Here is a 14,765-nt window from a genome sequence, read left to right on the forward strand (position 1 = left end):
GGCTGTAACTTCCTGCAGGGTGCTGAGAAAGCCCCACTAAAATAGCCATATCTAGATGCTGAATGTAGGATCCGGAACCTGGGTTAATCTCACTGAAAATGGGGGTGGGGAGGCACAGTCTGGATCTGGCTGGGATACCCAGAGCCCCTGGGGGGTGGGCACTAATTCCCACCCATCTTTAGTCCCAGCAATGGGAGCTGGTGCTGCCACACCCTCTCATCTTGCAGGGACTTGGGTTAACATCTACACTGACGTTCCTGGTTTATGTGAGCTCAGCAGCCCAGAGCCAGATGGGAACCAGCATCCCAGCGAGAGCTGGGCTGGCAATGGGATTCAGATCCAGTCTTGGCTCCCAAGAATGGAGGGAGTGAGAGGCACATAGGGCAGCTGTTCCTTCCCTCCTGACGGTGAGTGGCTAGCTCATTTTTGTGGCTCCCAGAGGCGCTGGAAGCTCCTGGAAAGTTTCAATCCCCAATAACACCCCGCCACCCCTCCCTGGCAGCCCCTGTGAATGGCCCTGCTACAGGGACAAGCACATGATGATCAGAACCCAGTTGTGCTTCCCCATCCCTGAGCCACTTGCCCCCTGCCTCTCAGTTTAGGATCAGAGACTCCAGCTCCTTCATGGATCAACCCCTCCAAACGTCAGCCCTTCTCCAGCAGTCGGTGTTGGGAAGCGAGCCTTAGGCATGCATCTGTGTCCAATAATTGTTATTGAGGCCATAGTGCAGTCTCAGATTAAAGATCAGATTAAAAACCGGAGAGAAGCAAGAGCCAAGCTCTCCCTGGAGACATTGCTGTTAGCAACCTGTCTGCCTCTTTGGCCTGAGAGGCAGGGAGCTGCCAGGTCTGCTCCTTGTGGAGACGTCCAAGGTCTTACTGGGAAGGATTCACCTGTGCACGCGTGACATGCCCATAGACCCTACTGAGCCCCCTGCACTTCAGACAGGGAGTGTGCTTCCTCCACCAGGGAGGGAAGGGGAGCAGAGCGGAGCTGCTTCTTGGGCCATGCACTTGTACCTAGTGAGCCTTGCTTTTGGACACATAGTCAGCAAGGGCCTGAGAGTGTGAAATGGGGGGGGAGGGGGGGCTAGCCAAGAGCTTGGGGTCTGTTCATCACAGAATCAACAGAGGAAGCTGCTAGAGATAACTGGGTCAAAGGAGAGTGGGAGTTGCCTGCCCAAGGAGGCAGCTGGAGATTGGGGTTGCAGTGGGGTGGGGGGAAGAAGAGGTGGAGGGGCCAGGGGAACTTGCCTGTCTGATCAGAGAGAGTGAAGGAGATAGGAGCAGGAGGAGGAACCTAGGGACACAGTGGTTAGTGTGAAACAGGATTCTTTATCACTAGCCTCCTCCTGCCTCTTCTGCTGCATCTCTGCTTGGGTTCATGTTCCTAGAAGGGACAAGACTGGGATGTGTGGGTCGCTCTTTGGGGGTGTCTGACCACCGACATTTAGCTCTCTGTTGTCTGTGCCCAAGTGGCCCCATGTCTTCCCAGCAGCTAATAGGCTGAGACCCTGCAGGGAGCCAGTGCTGCCCAGGAAACAGCATGATCAATAGCAGCCCTGATAAAAGCCCCAAGGAGCATGGGCTCTGACCTGAGGACCTGCAAGGTCCCATCTCTCTGGCCTGGCCTTTGCAGTCTGGGCCACAAACAGGAGCCCAGTGCTAATCTCTGCAGCCAAGGAGAGAGCAGCACTGTGCTGGACCCTGCAAGGCTGTCAAGATCTTGCCTTGTGGAAGGACTCCCCTCTCCTCTGAAGTACAAAGCAGCCCTGTTCCCCCAAGTGCTGCAGAGTGCTGGGGCCGGAGGGACAAATCAGCACTGCCACATACCCTGTGGGTGCAGACTGCCCTGCCTTCGGAGCTCTAAGAGTCAGCCTGGCCTAGAGGAATGAGCACAGGACTTCTGGATCCCATGTCATGCCCCTATATGAGGGGCTTGTACCCCCATTTCCTGAGGTGGAGGAATCAGTGGCTGTTGGTGGTTTGTGTGTGTGTGCAGGGGGCGATGGGTACAGGAGCTGGGAGAGGCTGTTTCAGTCCCTCTCTAGGAGACCCACCAGTGTCTAAAACTTGGTGGCTTGACGCCCAGGCCTGCACTTGCTCTGCAGCATCAGGACAGAAGCTCCCCTCCCCCCTCAGCCCTGGCTGCACTCCCGTTATTCCACAGAGTTACGTGTCCTCCCCCCACCCCCACTTCCCAGTTCAGGAGCTCCTCTGGGCAAAAACTACAGAGGCTGCTTCCTGCCCAGCCCCCATCTTCCTATCACATGGTGCCCATGCAGGGTGGGGTGCACACCAAGTGGGGTTTTGGCACCAATAATACAGGGTGAGTGGTCCCCTCTCAGCCACTGTAAATGGGGGTGCTTGACCTGCTTTGGCCTCCCATCCCATGCACATGATCTCCTTGTTATGACCCAAGGAGCATTAAGCAGATGTTTCTCCTTGCAGGGAGGACGGTGATTGGCTCGGCCGCTAAGGACATTGTTCTGCAGGGGGCTGGGTTGGCCTCTGAGCACTGCTACATCGAGAACGTGTGTGGGACCCTCACCCTGCACCCCTGCGGGAATGCCTGTGCCGTTGATGGCCTGCAGGTTAAGCAGCCCACTCGCCTGACCCAAGGTAAGGTGCCTACCCTTGGGCATCAAGGCTGGCTGTGGTGGGAGCAATGCATGAGAAGACACTCCTGACCACTCAACTAGCTCCAGGCCTGGGCCCCTCAGTCCCCAAAGATTGGTGATGTTTGGGTCAAGTTCTGGCTTTCCTAGCTTTGTAAGGTGGATCCTGACTTCCTCTGACTTTGGATATGTTTGGAGCCAGCTGCAGGTCTACAGCTAGGGTACATCTTTGCCTTGGAGCTGCGTGAATCATAGTTATCCTGAGAGCAGGTGAGGGTAACTGGGCTTGAGAGAGCGCCCAGTGCAACTTAGCCCAGCCTCACTGAGTTTTACGGAAGCTTTATTGAGCTGGGATCGGCTTCAGGGTGAACTTGCCTTGTGTTTTCAGCGAGTCACTGCTTTCAGTGGAACTAAAACCCCAGCCCTGGGTGCAGGCCCAGCACCAGTGGTGACTGCTAATTAGGTGAAGCCCAGTTCCAGTAACTATCCTGTTGGGGTGCTGAGTTAGTGGGGGTGTCCCACCAGGAACAGAAGCTGGCTTGGTTAGTGTGCAGGTGGCATGTGGTTCTGATTGCGCAGCTTCATTGGAGTCCTGGCTGCACAGAGATTCCTCCTCCCCATCCCCCTTCCTGAAGGAGCCCCCAACATTTGCTGTAGGTTTGGAGTCTCCTTTATATTTTAGCCATTGAGTGCTCTGACTCAGCTGGAGGGATCTGCGTTTGCCTCCCTGGTTATGTCTACACAGCAAATAAAAATCCACGGCTGGCCCACGCCAGCTGACTTGGGCTCACGGGACTTGGACTATGGGGCTGTTTCCTTGCTGTGTAGACTTCTGGGCTCAGGCTGGAGCCTGGGCTCTAGGACTCTGCGAGGTGAGAGGGTCTGAGCCCGGATGTCTACACAGCAATGAAAAAGCCCCACAGCCTGAGCCCTGCGAGCCTGAGTTGGCTGGCATGGGCCAGCTGCAGGTTTTTCTTTGCTGTGTAGACATACTCCCTGTCACCTTGATGAGGACCAGTTCTCCTTAACATCTCATTGTCTCTTCCCTTGGAAATGGCCCATGTGCCCAGGGGATGATACTACAGGCCCTTCTTGTCAGTGGTTAATTGGAATTTTCCAGGCTAGTATTTCTGAAGAAATTTCTTGCCTTGCTAGCATGGTGTGTGCAGTTCCAGAGCAAGGAAGGTTGGCCATTGTGGAAATGCAAGACTCCCAGCTTGCCTCCCCATCCTCTCAGCCTTCCAGGGCTCCATGGAGGGCAAGGACAGCACAGGCAGCTCTGCTGATGGGAATTTCTTTAGCAATAATAATCCTTTCTAGAACCTCAGTGTGACTCACTGGTCAAGCTTGTGTTGTGTCCCCTTCTATTGGCAGTTGCATTAGAGGGTAACAGCCTATTACTGCTACCAGCTAATGGGATTACTCCTTTAGTTTTTGTGGTCAGGGTGCTGAAGATTCTTGGGTTCAAACCCTGCTACAGGCTCAAGCAGGGGGCTATCATCATTTGAGAGGTCAGTCTTTCTGGTGTTTAAATGAGGGTTGTAAAGAGGAGAGAGTGCTAGACTGTCTTGGGGGGAAGGCAAATTTGGGACTAAGATGAGGGGTAGATGGGGACAGGTGTGACCCATCCTGCATCCTCAGTTTGTCTCCTAGGAGCAGGTTTGAGCTAGAATCCCTAGTAGCTGGAAGCATGGCATGGACTAGCCCTATTGGCCCATTGCCACACAATGCTGTCATGCATGGTTCTTAAAAAGAGATGCCTGCTGAAATTCTTTGCACCAGGTCACAGATTGCACTGGAAATGGCTCTCTGCTCACCTGTGCCCCAGTTCCTTGCTAGCCCATGGAGAAACATGCTGCTTTAGGGGAGCTGCCATGCACTTTGCCGGGTAATCTGGTATTAAGGTCTCTGGCACAAAACACAGACTCCAGCTCCCCCTCCCTGATGCAGAGTTTACACTGTCAAATATCAAAGGTGCATCCTGAGCCACCTTCTGACAGCTGCAGAAAGCAGAGGCGGGATCAGCTGCCAGGAATTTATTAGAGCCTCTAATAATGGTTGGGCTTGTTTGAGGCAGAAAGGGGAATTTAGAGCTGATTGTTTTAAAAGAACTGACCAGCTGATAAACAAACAAGGCTTTTTAATCCAGATGCTTCCTTTTCATGTAATTATTTCAGCTTCTAGGTTCAGCTTTCCTGGGCCATTTCCCAGGCTGTCCCCTTCCCCATCTATCCTTAAAAATATCAGCATGCCTGAGTCACGCCCTCTCTGATGTACTTCCTGTTGGTTTCATTTGCCATGACCGGGCTCCCTCATTTCCCTGCCCTTTCCCTTTGTCCCATGGTTGAGATTTGCCTGGCTTAGACTTGAAGCTCTTTGAAGCAGGGTCCCTGTGTCTCTGCTTGGCCCTTTACAGAACTTGTGGGAAGGGGGGGAGGTGGGATTGTCCACATTAACAGGCCTTCTTGTTGGGGTCATTCTAGAACTTTGATTGCCACGGTAACGTGGTGCAATGGCATCGTTCTAGAGCTTGAGATGCCATAGCAATGAGCTGCAGGCTTGTAACGGTTATGGCCAGCTGGTGGCATCTGCTCCACGAGGGGGCTCTGAACACTGTGAAGAGGAACAAAGGGGCATGAGCCTTGCTCCACCTGGAGAAAATCCAGCCTAGAGGAAATGATGCAGTGTGGCCTCTGGAGTCACAGGCACCATAAGTGGGATGGCCCAGAGCCAGACCTTCTTTCTCCCAACGGCTCTTAACCGAGGAGCACAGCGTTTACCAGAACAAATCTGAGCTAGCCCTGATTCCTCTGCCTGCCACACTGGATCAGTCCATATGGCTGGGGGTCCTGGATCCTCATGCAATGCTTCAGAGAAGGCTGAAACACCCTACCCGATGCTTGGCCAGTTGTGCTGAGCTGTGGGTGGGGTGTGAGATCTTGGCTCAGCTCAAGGCACTGCTGGAGACAGGATACCGAACTAGACAGACCACAGTTCTGATCCTGTCTGATCATTCTAATGGCCATTGGGCTGTGAGGCGGAGCTGGCCTCGTGTGAGGGATAGTCTGAGCTGACAACCACCTCGGACCTGTGTCTCCAGTAAGGTGTTTTGTGAGGCAGCGGGTGGGGCGACACACCTCTCTGCTGGCAGTGTTTGCTTAGCTGTAGTGTACCTACTCCCGTGTGCTCCAGCGTGGGCTGGCTCTGTAACGCATGGCACAGCTGGCCAGCATCCTGTCAGGCCCCTCATCTCCCTCTCAGTACAACTGGGGACATAATCCTCACCCAGCCAGCAAGACTGTCTGTGATGTAAGCTCCTCTGTTAAACCGTCTGCTGTCTGTACCCAGCAGGGAAGGAGCAAGGTCTGTGCTGCCCCTAATTGGGCCTGTTGTCCCAGATGGAAACACCACATGCTCCCATCTAGCTGACGTGGTGCCTTGTACCCATTGACCTTGATTTGTAGCACAATACAGGGTGCAAAGCAGATTGTATGTGACTTTTTCTAGTACTTATCACCGGGAATGGGGAACCAGGAATCCTGGGTTCTACGCCTGACTCTGTTGCTGACTCACTGTCTTGGGCCCTCTCTGTGCCTCAGTTCCCCCACTTAGAAAAGGGTGCAACGACACTGGCCCTGCTTTGTAAAGTGCTTTGAGATCCTGGCAGAAATGCTAGTGTTAGTTATCAGAGATTCCCCAAGGCACTGGCTCTGCAAGCCCACAGGTCACATGACCTCTTTGTTCAGTGGAAGGAACAGGGGAGTGGGAGTAAGGACTCCTGGGTTCTTTTGTTCTTGGCTCTGCTATTGGTGCTCTTGGCTTGACCTCTCTGTGCCCTGATTTGTGTCTGTGAAATGGAGATACCAGCTCCCAGCCTCATAGGGGAGGGGAGGTTGAGCCAGTTGATATCTTCACCAGGCTTTAAAAGTACGGAGGGTTGGGTATTGCTGAGCTCAAACTGGGATGAAATGGTAATCCTCACACGCTCAGATTTCCTATGGGCGATAATAGGCCCTGAAATATGTGCAGGGGACTCTGCCTTTCTGTACAGGCTGCCCTGCTGGGGATTTCACTCTTGCTATGCCTCATAAATAAACCCCCAATTTAGCTGTAAATGACACATTCAGCCTTAATACTTCATGGCTGAATGACGTCTTTTACAGCACTGGCCCTGGTGTTAGCATAGTTACAGCTTGTCGCGGTTACAATGTTGCTGTGTGTGATAAAGCAGCTGCATAGAGCTGCAGGGGGGAGGGGAGATGGGGGGCACAGAGAATGTTTGTGCTTGGTTTTTTGCTTAAATGTTTCTTAGGATACTTGCATTTGGTGACCTGTTTGGTTTGGTGACCTGTTTGGTTCCTAATTGACATTTCTGCCACAGGACAAGTGCAGTTCATTACAATCAACCATGCAGGTGCTTTGGAGGATAAGGATTAAAATTCAAAATGATCTGGACAAACTGGAAAAATGGTCTGAAGTAAATAGGATGAAATTCAACAAAGACAAATGCAAAGTACTCCACTTAGGAAGGAACAATCAGTTGCACACATACAAAATGGGAAATGACTGCCTAGGAAGGAGTACGGTGGAAAGGGATCTGGGGGTTATAGTGGACCATAAGCTAAATATGAGTCAACAGTGTAACACTGTTGCAAAAAAAGCAAACATCATTCTGGGATGTATTAACAGGTGTGTTGTAAGGAAGACATGAGAAGTAATTCTTCTGCTCTACTCCATGCTGATTAGGCCTCAACTGGAGTATTGTGTCCAGTTCTGGGTGCCACATTTGAGGAGAGATGTGGACAAATTGGAGAAAGTCCAGAGAAGAGCAACAAAAATGATTAAAGGCCTAGAAAACATGACCTGTGAGGGAAGAATTGAAAAAATTGGGTTTGTTTATTCTGGAAAAGAGAAGACGGGGGGGGGGGGGGAAAACGGACAGACATGATAACAGTTCACGTATGTAAAAAGTTGTTACAAGGAGGAGGGAGAAGAATTATTCTTCTTAACCTCTGAGGATAGGACAAGAAGCAATGGGCTTAAATTGCAGCAAAGGAGGTCTAGGTTGGACATTAGGAAAAACTTCCTAACTGTCAGGGTGGTTAAGCACTGGAATAAATTGCCTAGGGAGGTTGTGGAATCTCTATCACTGGCGATTTTTAAGAGCAGGTTAGACAAACACCTGTCAGAAATGGTCTAGATAATACTTAGTCCTGCCATGAGTGTCTCTCGAGGTCCCTTCCAGTCTTATGGTTCTATGATTCTATCTCAGGACAGGAATGGTAGGGAGTGTAATAGATCAGGACTGAGGGGCACCAGCAGAGCTGTGTGAGGTGGGGAGCCCATGGCTGAGATAACGGGTGCACCTGTGGGTTGGGATAGAAGGGCACTGGCAGAGCTGGGGGTGGGGGAATCCCAGAGCTGGGATAGCAGTGGGGCTGTAGATTGGGATTGAGAGGCACTGTCAGAGGTGATGAGGGAGAGAGCCCAGAAGAGGCATAGCAGGGGGCTGTGAGTTAGGATTGAGGGACATTAGCAGAGCTGGGTGAGGGAAGCCTGCACTGTGTTTTGGTCTAACCCAGGGGTTCTCAAACTGGGGGGTCGTGACCCCGTGGGGGGTCGTGAGCTGTCAGCCACCCCCCCCAAACCATGCTTCACCTCCAGCATTTATAATAGTGTTAAATATAAAAAATGTGTTTTTAATGTATAAGGGGGTCACACTCAGAGGCTTGCTATGTGACAGGGGTCACCAGTACAAAAGTTTGAGAACCACTGGTGTCACCTCTCTCAGGGTTTCCCCTCTTGCATGTCCTAGTAGTGATTGGCAGCACTCTGCACGCAGATCCACTCCTCACGATGCTGGTTCCTGAAGTCTCTATTTGCAGGAATCTGACTTGTGCAGAGCATCTGAACACAGCCTGACTGCTCCCAGGGAGCACGGTCAGTGAAAGTGCCTTTGCCTTGCTAACGAAACCCCAGGGATAGGCTATATCAGATTTGTCCCTGAGTCTAACGTACCCTCTAAATTGAGGATTGCTCCCAGCTACAATCACTAGAAACAGACTTGGTCTCACACCCCACTGCTCCTTCTCTGTGCTTGTCTGGGAAATCCATGCATGAGAGAGTGAGATCCCAAGGCCCAATGCATCCTCACACTCTCTGCCCATGGGCAGATAGAACAATATACATGCATACCACTGGGCACTGGCCCACAGGCAGTCTAGACAGATGCAGGCAGACACGTGTGGACACATGCATGTTTGACTGCCACCTATGTCCATTGGCTGCATTTCTTTGGGTTGTATCTCACATCAGAGCTGGGACGTGATCCCAGTATGTGCTGACTGCTGTAAGTGAAGCCCAAAACATGCTCTGTGCAGAGGCACCGCGGGCTGTTATTAAGGTGTCATCATTTTGCTGTATGGTATCCAGGGGAAGGGAGCAATTCAGTTAATGATAGTGCAGTAGAGACACAGTCTGGTACAGACCTTCGAGAGTGGCAGAGGAGAATTTCTCCAGACCTGACCCTCCCCCCCCCCCAATCCCACTGCAACTCCTTCTGCCCCACTCCTGGCAGTGCCTGGCAGCCTCTCCCAGATGCTCCTGTGCAAGGCTGGCAGGTAGGCTATTGCCCTCTGATACCTTCCCTTTCCAGAGCTTTCACACTTGGGGAGATTTCTGAAGGGAGAAGCTCTTGAATGGAGACAGGTGAGGCAGGTGATGGATCCGGCCTTGTTCAGAACATTCTCATGAGTGTGTTGCCCTGGAAGCCATCTATCCTGGTGAGAGGTAATATCACCCATCATTTTGCTTATGACATCAGCTTCTTATCTGGATGGATGCAACCAGTAGAGAAATGAGGGCAGGCTGGGTCCTCGGGGTGGGGGAACCCAGGGTGCTGGAGGTGGGCACCATCCCACCAAACCCTGCTACCGCTTGCAGTCTGCTCTATTTGATGAGATTGGCAATAACAAGCTTCCTTAGGTGCCAGATCCTCCCTCCAGCCCCTGTCACAGGAGGGTTCCCTGTTAGAAAGGGTAGGTATTTAACTTCTTTTCCATGGGAGCAGGGGAACCGGGGAAGGCTGGGGACTTCATTGTGCCCTTCTTTTCTGTTTTCACTTTTCCCCTTCTCTGCCTGAATTATCCAGCCCTGGGAGGCACTGTGATATCAGACTGGAAGTCTATTCCTGTCTCTGTCACAGATTTGCTGTGCAACCTTGGGCGAGTCACTTAACCTCACTGTTTGCCTATCTGTAAAATGGGGGTGATAAATGGCTTTGAGAGCCATTGGCTGGAAAACCCTTTGTAAGTACTCAATGTAATTGAGACAGAGGAGTAAATTCTGAACTTTGTTAATCTGGGACATTGCAGATTTGGACACAGCACCATTCTATGTCTTCACCCCCCAAAGACTTGATTCAACTGCCTCATATTAGTGTAAATCTGGAGACACTCCCCTGAAGTCAGAATCATTACCTGCTCTAAATTGATCTTGGTGTGACAGAGATCAGAATCTGGCTGCTGAACAGGAACGAGCCCAGGCCCATCGTGAGCCCATGGTGTTTCTGTGTGAGGTTCTCCTGCACCGTGTCCGGGAAATGGGTCTCCTTTGGAGCAAGTTTGTCTACAAGGGCAGCAGAAACCGTTTCTCTAACAAGAAACGGCTCTAACAGGCATCCCCTGTGCTGTGTACCACTGTTGCTGGCCAAGGATCTACTGTCCTGGCTCATTCTGTGCTGTCTTATTTTGTACAGCAATTAAGATATTCTTTTCATTCTCCTCCTTGTCAGATTGCCCAAGTTGTGCTGCTAGGGGTGGTGCTCCCTGCTATACCTGTACTCTTGTGATGGAAATTACATTAGCAGCAATTAATTCTCTGGATGTAGCAACAGTAATGTTAGCAGGGCCATCAGCATGGAAGCTAAGCTGTTCAGAATTCCTGTTAAGAATTCAGCCATTTCCTTTGATAATTATGTATATTTTCCACATTACTCTGGAAACTTTGAACCAGATGTGTGAAAACTCACATTAGAATAGAAAATTACACACTATAAGCGACTCCAAAGCTGGAGCATCTGAGGCCCATCACTTAGAAAGCAAAGACTAATTAGGCCAAGACACAGGGACTGAAGACCAACCAGCCCATGCTCTATGCTTATCTTAGAAACATGGTTAAAGTGTTTCATTATATTCAGCCCTGGCAGTGCCATACAATGTGTGTGTGTACACACACATGAGTGTGTGCATGTGCTCTCTTCCTCAATCTGGAGTCACTCCACTGACTTCACTGGAGTTTTTCTGCTGTAACAGAGCACAGACTTTGGACCACACATGCTAGAGCATAAAATTTTACATCTTCTAGGCTGTACAACAAGAAAAAAACACCTCAGAACACTTCCAGGTTTCACAAGGACAAAGGGGCTTATTTTCCTACCCTGTCCTTCAGTTATGTTTTTCACACTACCGCAGTCAATATCTTTGTGCAAAGATGGTATCATATTTTCCACAGCTGCTTTAGTTTTCCAGTTGAATCACTTTTTCTGATCATACTCTTAAAAAAAACATTTTTAATTTTTCTTTTACAGTCTGGAAGCCTTCCCTGGGGTGTTAACAGGGATTTTGATGGAAAATAATGTAGATATTTTTCTCCGTTACTGAGTCACTCAGAAATCTTCACCACTGTCACCACCAGACTTCTATTGTAGTGTAGATTGCCTCTAACTCTGGGAAATGTTTGGGAACACTGGAATTCTTCTTAGCAGGATCGCACACACCTGCTCCCCTCCTGCCAATAAAACATTGCTGATCAATAGTGCTTCCCAGTTCTGTGGGGAAAGAGGGGAAAAATACCACACTATATGTATTCCTGACGCTAGGGATCCTGAGCACAATATTTTCCCTGTCTACACTGGCACAAGGTTTAACTGCTTCTAAAAATGGCATTACTCCCAGTGATTGATACGGCATCAGTGCATCAAGTTAAATCTCATCCATAACCTTACTTGAATGCGCTTTGCAATGTGCGAGCTGTGCTGCAAGGCAAAGTAGGATCTTGTGTTTCTGGACGCTTTTTACGCTAACCTAACTAAACTAGCAATTAGAGCAGTGGGGTCAGACGGAGTGAGGGCTCCTGGGTTTTATTCCCAACACTGTCACCGGAGCTCACTGAGTGAGTGAGTGAGTTAAATTATTTAAACTTTGAGTTAATTTTGTCCCTAGTATAACTCCTTTTAAAACTACGGAGTTACATGAGGGATGAATTTGGTCCTCTGTGCATCAGTTTCTGCATTTGTAAAATAGGACAGTTAACATTTCCCTCCCCTCTGTAAAGCGGAGAGGTTCTCAGACTAGAGCAGCTATATACACGCAAACTATTCCTTTTTGTGACTTGTTTACCAGAATTGTACTGCTTGTGTGGGAGGAGTGTCTCTTCTACTATTTACTTTGGTAGAGCTGTGTATTGTACGTGGTAACATGGTACAAACCCCCTAGAGCCTGATTGTCCGTTCTTGGGCTACCCTCTGCTCCACAGAGCTGCATTTGAGATTAAATCTCTCTAGCAGCATTCGACCATGGCTCTTCAGCCTGTTTGCAAAATTGTTTTTCAAAGCTGTCGTGTGGATTCAGAACCATAGGCTCATAACCTGTGCAGATCTCCTTGGTGTCCCTGCCTGGGTGCTAGTACTTTGCAGGGTAGGGGCTTGTTTCAGGTGTCACCTTATAGCAAGGTGACTCGGGAGAGTTTAGGTCTGGGTCAGGCTATTCAGGGAGTAAATTGCCAATAAAGAATGAATCAGAAAAAAATAAACTAAGGAGAAGCTCCTGCTGAATGGTCATGACAGTGAGACACAGACACCCCCATATTGCCTGGGATGGGGGAGAAATGCAATGGTTGGAAATGGGACTCAGCCACAGAATTCTAAGCACTACTGTTCCCTTGAAATGGTCTTGCTGATCCTGTGAGGTGCTGAGCCTCCTCGCTTTCCAGGGACTTACAGTACTCAGCCCCATGCCCTCATTGTGAGGTTTTATATGCAAACAGAAATGCTGCTTTTGTGCAAAGTTTTAAATGTTTGGAATCCTAATGGGTTTCCATCTGCTCCAGGTGGTGCTGTGAACCCTTCCCCCAACTGCAGTAGGGCACTGGAATCCACTGCAAGCCAAGGCTGAACTGGCCATGCTAATTTTAATGCCCAAGCTGGGCATAAAGTGCAGGATGTAAAACAACTATCTGCAGAAGCAGTAGGAAGTAAACTTGTCAGAGTTCACTGCTTTACTAGCTTCAAGCAAGAGACATTAACTGTATTACTCCTGGGGGAATTATGCACCACTGCGCAATGCAGAATTTTGCAGAAATTTACGTGCGCGCAGAATTTCCTTTCCCGCACAGAAATGGGCTGCAGTGCTGCTGGCCACCACTAGGGGCCACTGGACCTGGCAGAGCCCAGCTCTCCCATAGAAGACACTGCAGGGAGAGGGGGAGGGAGCTAGAAGGTTTCTGGCAGCTGCAGTTCCCAGCATGCCCTGAGGGAAGGAGAGGGTGGTGTGCAGGAAACTCCATGCAAGCCTGGGACCGAGCATCATGCTGTTTCTCCCTCTGGATCCCTGGGCTCTGGGGGGGGGGGGGGTGGGTGTCTGGGCTGGGGGGGCATGGCTGGGCTCTGTGGGGAGGGATGCAGGTATCTGGGCAAGGGGGGACTGTGGCTGAGCTGGTGGGGAGGAGAGGGTGCAGGTATTTGGGCCAACGGGGCCCTGCTACTGGGCTCTGGGGGGAGGGGGTGCAGGTATCCAGGCTAGGGGGCCCCATGGCAGGGCTCTTGGGGGGGGAGGGACAGGGTTTGGGTGTATTGGCTGGACTTGGGGGGAGGGGTTGTGGGTGTCTGCCCCACCCCCCAGCTGGGCTCTGGGGGTGGGGAAGGGGGCAGAGAAATAGGAACTGGGTTATCATAGGGGTTTCTTTAATTCTACTACTGGGGGAATGTTTGAGTGTGTGTCTGTATTGTTACAGACATACTTGCTGACAGGTAGTTTGAAAAAATTACCAGAATAATTGAAACTGGTGTGATTAGGTAGTGTTATTTTGACAAATAAAAATTGCAGAATTTTAAAATATTGTGCGCAGAATTTTAAAATTGTTGGTGCAGAATGCCCCCAGGAGTAACTATATATATTGTAGTAAATGGCACCACTGCCCTCTACTGGCTGAAATCAGAACTGCTCTGCTGCATGCCAGAAGCCCTGTAGGGCTAATATATAAAACAGTTTTTTTCTGGCTTGGGTAGCAGGGGTTCATGCTTTGGGAATGGGAAGCACTCGGTTCTGTCCTGGTGTTGCTCTGAAGTTCTGAATGACTGGACATTTGTTAGAGCAGGTGTCCCCAACCCTGCAGTCTGATGGGTGTGTGCAGAGCCCTGTGGGCTGCCAGTGTGGACTGGATTGCAGGATCTGGGCCTGTATTATTTTTATCTTCAGAGTGTTCCCTTTAAAATAGAAAGTGTGGGCCACCATAGGAGCCTACACTATGGCTGATCTGACTGAGGGGAGGCCCAATGCTGGGACCTGCGAGGAGTGGCAGTGTGTTGCACTTGCCTGGTGGGCACACTTTGAGGCTACAGCAACCTTTGCTCCCTATTGCAAAAATGGAAAGAAGGTGGTAGAGACAGAGGGAGAAGGAAAGGCCAGAAGGGACAATAAAAGAGGGGGATGAGAGTTATGTCTGTGTGGGGCACAGGGCATGGGCATCCGGTGGATCTCTGAGAACAGGGCCTACCCAGGGCACAAATCCAGGCACCGCCAGGCTGGGATAAGGGAGACAGACAGTGGGCATGGGCGTGGCAGGCGGGATACAGTAGATGGAAGGGAAGATAGAAGCAGGCAGGCTTTCCCCCTTCTGCTAGGGGAGGGGGGCAGTGCCTGCTGCACCCTTCTCTCCCTCCTGCTCCTGAGAAACAGAGAGAAGGTATACAATGCCTTAAGTGAAGCTTCCTCCTGCAGCCCCCTTCTCTACCCTGGCCCCTCGCCCGGCCAAATCCGCTCCAGTGTCTCCCTCCCCTCCCTATTCTGGCACCCCCCCTCCCGCTTTATCCTCTTCCCCCCTCCAGCTCTCCTCGCTGTCACCTCCCCTCCCGGGGGCGGTGCGCTCCCC

The 14,765-nt window shown here is 50.7% G+C and overlaps 1 protein-coding gene across 22 annotated transcripts in view; it reads left to right on the forward strand.

Moving 5' to 3' along the window:
* PHLDB1 (pleckstrin homology like domain family B member 1) overlaps window positions 1-14,765 on the forward strand; it is a 108,290-nt gene that overhangs the window by 17,438 nt on the left and 76,087 nt on the right. For all 22 annotated transcript variants that reach the window (XM_024207331.1, XM_024207325.1, XM_024207324.1 and 19 more), the window contains one exon: window positions 2,452-2,622. In XM_024207331.1, coding sequence (XP_024063099.1) covers window positions 2,452-2,622 — 171 coding nt within the window. The remainder of the gene's footprint in view (window positions 1-2,451; window positions 2,623-14,765) is intronic.

Source organism: Terrapene carolina, unplaced genomic scaffold, assembly GCF_002925995.2.
Source record: "Terrapene carolina triunguis isolate 2854851 unplaced genomic scaffold, T_m_triunguis-2.0 Scaffold374, whole genome shotgun sequence".
Lineage (NCBI taxonomy): Eukaryota > Metazoa > Chordata > Testudines > Emydidae > Terrapene > Terrapene triunguis.